Below are 7,485 nucleotides of genomic sequence, written 5' to 3'. Positions count from 1 at the left end.
CGAGTGGTTTGTCTCGAGTAGCACCATGCACTCACGAGGCCTGTCTGAATAGCACTACGCAAGAGCGGGACCTGTCTGAGTAGCACCACGAATGAACGGGCTTGTCTCGAGTAGGCTAGTACCATGCACTCGCGAGGCCTGTCTGAGTAGCACTACGAATGAGCAGGCTTGTCTTGAGTAGCATCATTCATTCGCGAGGCCTGCCTGAGTAGCACCACGCATGCGCGGGACCTGCCTGAGTAGCACCGCGCAGTGTTCGCTGAGCAGCACCGGTTCGTCGAAGTGGGCCGTGGGAATGGCGGGGCCGCGCGGCTCGCAACAATTACAGCCGCTAACGAGCCTGCGCGTGACACCCGCTGCTGTTGCTCAACAAGTTCGCCTTGTGCTGGCCGAATTCCGAAAGGTTACTGGAGGCGCGACCTGGATCCACACTGCGGAAAAGCGCGTCATCCCTGCAGACGGGGTTCGAGTCCCGAGTGAAAGTGCCGCTGCACGCACGCACGCGGAAGTAGGCCGCCGCCATAGCGCACAGGTAGCGTGGGCGGCTGTGAACTTGAGAAGCTCCGCGGCTGCCCTTTCCCACACCCTCCCCCTCCACGCGCCCGCCCGCCAGCCGTTCACTCTCACCGTGGGAGCCACGCGTCGCTGCTTACGGAATGAACACACCCGCACGTGGATTACACTGGCAGATTTATTTGCAATTCATCTGTAATACATGTACAAGATACAGTAATAAGCTAACAAGCCTAAGCATAAAACAAAAATAAATATATTAAAATAGAATATATTTAGAAAACAATATGAATATATCTGGCAACTCGGAATATATTTATGAAGCTGGCATAAGTATCCGATTGCTTCCCCTCGCCCGCGCTAGGGGCTGTGAGACTAGAACCGGGGCGAGGAGGCGCTTACGTATCTGGGTTAGTATGTACACTGCTATGTTATGCTGACGTCACTACACCACTACACTACTGTCACTTCACTGTCACTGATTGTTCACACGTGCGAGTACCTGGGGGAGAATCCGTTGGCGGCCTTGCAGGGGGTGGAGTGGATCGACCTGCGGAAAGAGAGGCGCAAGTCACTCGGCTGTCACAGAGTACGCATGCCACATCCTAAAGCATGCAGTACGCGCGGCGGAACTGGCACCTGGCGATGTCAGCACGCGCGAGTCTGGCACCGGGGCGGTGTCAGAGCGCGCAGAACTGTCATCGAGCCGACGCGAGACCGGCACCGGACTGTGTGAGCACGTGCGGAACTGACACAGGGCCGTGTCAGCACGCGAGACTTGGCAGGGCGGTGTCAGTGCTCAAGAGACTGACATCGGACCATTTTGATGCGTGGGACAGAGTCAGCGATGTCAGTAGGCACGCAACTGTCACCGAACCATTACCAGAACTCACGAGACTTGACACCACATCAATATCAGAACTCACGAGACTTGACACCACATCAATATCAGAACTAACGATACTTGACATTGGACCAATTCAGGACTCATGAGATTTATAATGTATCAATGTCAGAACTCACGTGCCACAGGACCAATTTTAAAAGTCACAAGACTTGACACTGGACCATTTCTAGACTATAACTCATGAGACTTGACACAGGACTAATGTCAGAACTCACGAGACTTGACACTGGACCAATGTCCGAACTCACGAGACTTGACACTGATGAGTTTCACCTGAAGAGGCTTGGCACTGAAGCAGTTTTATAACTCATGAGACTTAACAGAATCAATATTAGAACTCACGAGACTTGACATCAGACCAATTCAGGACTCATGAAACTTTATACTGTATCAATGTCAGAACTCACATGCCCGGACCAATTTTAAAACTCACAAGCTTGACACTGGATCATTACTGTAACTCATGTGACGACTCATGAAACTTGACACCGGACCAGTACCATAACTCATGAGACTTGACACCGTACCAAAGTTGGAACTCAGGAGACTTGACAAATGGCTCAGTATCAACTGAAGAGGCCTGACACTGAACCAATGTTTAGAACTCATGAGACTTAACATAGAAACAATGTCAGAACTCATGACCAGGACCAGTTCAGAATTCAAGAGACTTCACACTGTATCATTGTCAGAATTTACGTAACACCGGATCAGTGTTAGAATTCACGACATTTGACACTGGACCAATACTTAAGTCATGAGATTTGAAATTGGACTAATTCAGAACTCACGAGACTTGACAATGCAGCGTCAGAATTCACGTAACTTGACATCGGACCAATATTAGAATTGACGGAACTTGACACTGGACCAGTAACTCATGAGACTTGATATTGGATCAATGTCATAACTCACGAGACTTAATAATGGATCAATGTTAGAACTCATAATTCTGATATCGGACTAATTGTAGAACTCATGAGAATAGCATTAAACTAACGTCAGAATTCGTGAGGCTTAACACGGATCAATATCAGAACTGTTCAAGACTCATGGAGCCTGGCATTATAGCACTATTATAAATTATGAGCAGATCAGTGTTAGGTATAAAACTGAAACGAAACAACGTTAGCGCCCATTGAATTGTCACTGACGATTCCAGCACGCGAGGCACTGACATCATGGGATGTCACACCTCACCAGACTGGCCGGCGTCGACTGTGAGAGCATGAGCCACTAGCATTGGTCGATGTCAGTAGGAAAGACTCTAACACTGGACTAGTTGACGTGACACTGACTCTAGCACGTGCCGTACTGATATCGAGCTGTGTCAGCACGCAATACTCTAGCACCGGGCGGAGTCAGCACGTGAGACACTTGCACCGGAGCGTGTCAGCGCGCAAGACACGCTCCGGGGCGGTGTCAGCACGCGAGCCGCTGGCATCAGAGGATGTCAGCACGCGCGAAACTGGCACCGCTCCGTGTCAGCACGCGAGACACTGGCACCGGGCGGGCGGAAGTGTAGCAAGCAATTTACAAAGCGGGCAGCAGCAGCCGGTTTACCTGCTGAGTGATGTTGGGTCCGGGCAAGGGTGTGGCATGGCGCACTGTCGCATCACCGCCACCCACATCTACAGGAGAGAAACAAACATGAGTGAGTATGTACACAGTCGCCGGTTGGTCGGCCGGCCGGCCGGTGCGGCAGGCTCTGGGCCGCTGCGGGCCTTACCTGTGCTGCTTGAGGTTGTCCTGGCGCTTGAAGGTCTTGCCGCAGGTCTCGCACGTGAAGGTGACGTCGTCCTTGTGGGTGCGCTCGTGGATCATCAGGTTGTAGGGCTTGGTGAAGCGACGCTGGCAGTACTTGCAGATAAACTCGCACTTGGCCCTCATCTTGCGCCTGAATTCGCGACGGTCCTCCGTCTCTATGGGCATTATGGCGAACATCGCAGTGGGTGAATAACGCGGTCGCGTGCTCAATATCCGGCTCTCAGCTCGCAACTGTGCGGGCGCATCCCAGACTCGATCTGCAACAGTGAAAGGAGCAGCTGAGCGCCATCCCCACTCGTGGGAACCGATACGAGTTCTCCACCAACTGATTTTTGTTTGTTTATTATGCTGTCATCATTTATCGAATGAAAGGATAAGGATCCCGGCACTATGAGAAAATAAATAAACCGGTTGCCAGGTGAAGAATCGAACCCGGCACTTGTCAAACTTTGGGCCACTTGACCTGAACTGACCTCATTTCTCGTGGAGATTATATCCAAATATCAGACATTGCAACATGACTTTCCAGTCAGCACCTCTCAAGAACACTAACAGACAACACTAAACACGATTCTAAGGGAATATTTTACTCCTGTTGTGGCTAAGTGGTCAGACCTTCAGCTGCTACGCAGGCGGCCAGGGTTTGAGTCCCTATCAAGCATGGAATTTTTCATTGAAAAATCTATGGTAACACTTGTGCCGGGCAAGGTTGCAGCTGGGGCTTTTCTCGGGATTCTCCCGTTTTTCCATGTTAAGCATCTACTGTACATCATTTCGTGAAGATCTCCATATCATCCATTACCATTTCGTAGCATTCTCCGATCGCCTGCTCGCAACCTGAATACACAGCGAACCTCAACGTAGTCAGTTGCTGTGGGTTGGAAATGTGTCTACAGTGTGGGACTTACCTCACCGTCCTTGGTCGGAGGGGAACATCACAGGGGAAGCTGGGAGTGAGGCTGTAGTGGAACTGATAAGAGGAATTGACAGGCTAAAGATCTGACCATTCAGCTACCGCATGGGTTAATACAGGTAGACTACTATAGTGAGTTGTTAATATTTTTATAAAGTTTGTTCAGTAGACGTTATCAGTTCGGAAGTTGGCGAATAGGGGCGTGGTTTCAAGTAAATTTGGAGTGAGTAACAGTTGATACATTCCTTTTACATCCTTTATAGGGCCGGTGAGGTGAGTCCCGTATAATAGCTGGGGAAATACCAGGCCTACAAGATACTAGATATGGACTCCGTGCTGTATGCCACCCAGATTTCAAATTAAAAAAAAAAAACAAAACTACAGTGTAGGACTCACCTCACCGGCCCTGATTGAAGGAGAACGTCATAGGGGAAGCTGGGAGGGTGCTGTAGTGGAACTGATAAGAGGCGTTGACAGGCTAAAGATCTGACCATACAGCTACCGCAGAAGTTAATTAATCTACATGTATTCGTACCGAATTTTACTCAGCATTTGCTCTTAACGGATTGAGGGAAAACTCCAGAAAAGCCTCAACCAGGATTTGAATTCGGGCCTACTTGTTTCACGGTCAGACATGCTAACCGTTACTCCAGATCTCATAATCAAAGAGTGTTAATGTACACTGGCACCGGACGGGCAGAAGTATAGCAAGCAATTTACAAAGCGGGTAGCAGCAGCCGGTTTACCTGCTGAGTGATGTTGGGTCCGGGCGAGGGTGTGGCATGGAAATGAACCTGTCTCTGAATGAAATGGCTCCAGGCAAAATTGACTGGCCGTCCATTGCCCATATCGAAATTCAACTCCGGAAGGAGCATAATGGACCTTAGAGCCTATGAGTTGCTTTGTCCTACCTTAAAATATAACTCATCTAATTGCTAAAAGAATTGCTGATCCTGAGGTTTGAACCCCGGATTTCCCGAAAAGAATTGCCAGCATGATACCACCCGAACACTCGGTCGTTGCCGCGTAGCGTACATGGAATTTATTATGTGAGGAAGTCTGTGTACAGAAGACAGCTGTAATAGTCACACAATAAGCTTTCCTTTTGTTCTTATGACTCAGAAATAAATCGGAACCTGACTCACCAGTAATGAATGCATTCAAGGATATCTCATGAGACTAAGATTACTAAACCAGCAAGTTATGTTTAATTCTAACTCGATAATGACGCAAAGCATGAAGTAATTAAATAACTTACCACATTTAGCCTACTGTCTCGCTTCTTTATTTCTTTCACCTTAACTCTTGCAAAAATGTTAAGGCAAATATATAAAGCTAATATTTACTGTGATCAAGAAACAAATTATCCTTTGCAGTTACTCATCTATTGTGTGTGGTGACGAATAAAAGGATTGCGGGTGGGTTTATTTTATTTTATTATTTGTTTTAACATGAAAGGCGTCTATGTTCAAGGTACAAGAGAGAAAAATTATTGTGAACAGAATTTGAAACAGAACTTTGTACCTCATGGTTTTCTACACAGTCCGTCTCGCTTCATTCTCCATTTAATATGCCACAATCCTCCCACCATGCCCTCAGGGCCAATTGGATTATACAGTAGAATCCGGATTATCCGTGACCCTATTAACCGATTAATGGATTATCGTATTGTCTTTCTCTCGCTTTTTTTCCAACAGAAATATATGGAGTATACTACTGTACATTAGGACTGTATTAGGAAGTTATTTTTTCTAGAGATGGTTATTACAAGACTTTACCCTTACACAATATGGTCTACTGTGCGAGTTGTCGTACTGTATAACTTCTGTATAAAATGTCTTCCACGAGTATCAAAAGAAATCGTGTTGTGCTAAGTATAAAAAAGTGCAAATGGCTGAGTGGTTTCGGGAAACGAGAAACTATGGCTCAACTCAGAATACGAGATTGGAGTCACAACTGTGTGTAATTTAATAAAAATCAAGGCCACGTAATTATATAAATTATGTAAATCTACAATATTATGTCTATCTTTCCAAAAATAGTCATTACGAGAAATTTCCTTATCCCCTAAAATCCCGTTGTTAACAACCAGACTTAAATCAGTGAACTTCTGATCCACTACCTAACGTGTCCAATAAAAGACCATAGAGGAAATTACGAAAGTGTAAGCATTATTCACTAAATTTATGAACATCTTTTATGGTACGGATTATCCGATTTTTTCGATTAGCCGTTCAGCCCATTCCCTTCATTACCACGGATAATAGAGATATTTCATTAGAGTCATCTAGAGTCAAATGACTAGTCTTCTAAATTGAAACAACTCATCCTGCCTGTGGTTTTCTGTAGTTTTCCCAAGGCGTTAAGACAAATGACAGGATGAGTCGTAAAAGAAATGGGGTACGAACCTACACTCCCCCCCCCCCACACACACACACACACAAATTTCGACATCTGAAATCGGAACCTTGAATTTCGCATGTCTCCTTTGGTACTCTAAGCCTAGGCCGAGTTCACTCGAGTGTTACTCGCACAGCTCAAGGACTCGGAGGACTGCGGTGCCCCTCACCCCACTCGCTGTCCAGGCTTCTAACATCTTCGGCGACCCTGTCCTGTTGCTGTTCTGCCGAGCTTTGTCCATCACCTCATGTGGTAGCTATTAGGTTACGTCCATTTTCGACTTTCCGCTACAAAATTTTCTAACGTTTCTTCATATCGAACGGCGAAAATCGAAGTGAGACAAGTGGCCAATATGGTTGGAGCTCACATAGATACTTCTCTCAGCTCCAATTTCCCTTGAAAGGATGCGAATTCGAGTACCTTTTAAATGTTTACCTCCCATTTACCCATGCATTCATTCGTCTTTTTTTTTATGGCGGGTACTTGACTTACGTCATTCATCCATATGACAGTTGTGTAGATCAATTTACCGACAGAGCCGTTGCCCAGGGTGCACCATAGGAAGCTGGTATACGCTACACTTGCGATGGAGATTTGTTGGGATGACATAGGGGAAGTCCACACCTGTGGAGTAACGGTCAGCGCGTCTGGCCGCGAAACCAGGTGGCCCGGGTTCGATTCCCGGTCGGTTACCTGGTTGAGGTTTTTTCCGGGGTTTTCCCTCAACCCGATTTGAGCAAATGTTGGGTAACTTTCGGCGCTGGACCCCCGGACTCATTTCACCGGCATTATCACCTTTATCTCATTCAGACGCTAAATAACCAAAGCTATTGATAAAGCGTCGAAAATAATCTACATAGGGGAACAGGAACTCCCGGAGAAAACCTCTATGTTACCTGGATCACGGGCTTGCCCAACACAAGTTATAAATCGGTGCACCGAGGATCAAACCCGGGTCAACATGATTATAAGTCTAGCGCTCTAG

General features: G+C 46.9%; 1 protein-coding gene across 3 annotated transcripts in view; it reads right to left on the bottom strand.

The window, feature by feature from the left end:
• Positions 1-673: 673 nt before the first annotated feature.
• LOC138712262 (protein drumstick-like) overlaps positions 674-7,485 on the bottom strand; it is a 56,383-nt gene continuing 49,571 nt past the window's right edge. For 2 of the 3 annotated variants that reach the window (XM_069843839.1, XM_069843840.1), the window contains exons 2-3: positions 3,150-3,444; positions 674-1,063 (exon numbers count right to left, since the gene is read on the bottom strand). In XM_069843839.1, the coding sequence (XP_069699940.1) occupies positions 1,000-1,063; positions 3,150-3,364 (279 nt within the window). In that variant the 5' untranslated portion in view covers positions 3,365-3,444 and the 3' untranslated portion in view covers positions 674-999. Of the gene's footprint in view, positions 1,064-2,983; positions 3,052-3,149; positions 3,445-7,485 lie in introns of all 3 variants that reach the window. The other variant, XR_011335684.1, reaches the window with a different exon arrangement.

The sequence above is a fragment of the Periplaneta americana genome, chromosome 13, assembly GCF_040183065.1.
Source record: "Periplaneta americana isolate PAMFEO1 chromosome 13, P.americana_PAMFEO1_priV1, whole genome shotgun sequence".
Lineage (NCBI taxonomy): Eukaryota > Metazoa > Arthropoda > Insecta > Blattodea > Blattidae > Periplaneta > Periplaneta americana.
The sequence above is the reverse complement of the archived record's forward strand: the minus strand, read 5'-3'. Positions and strand labels throughout refer to the sequence as shown.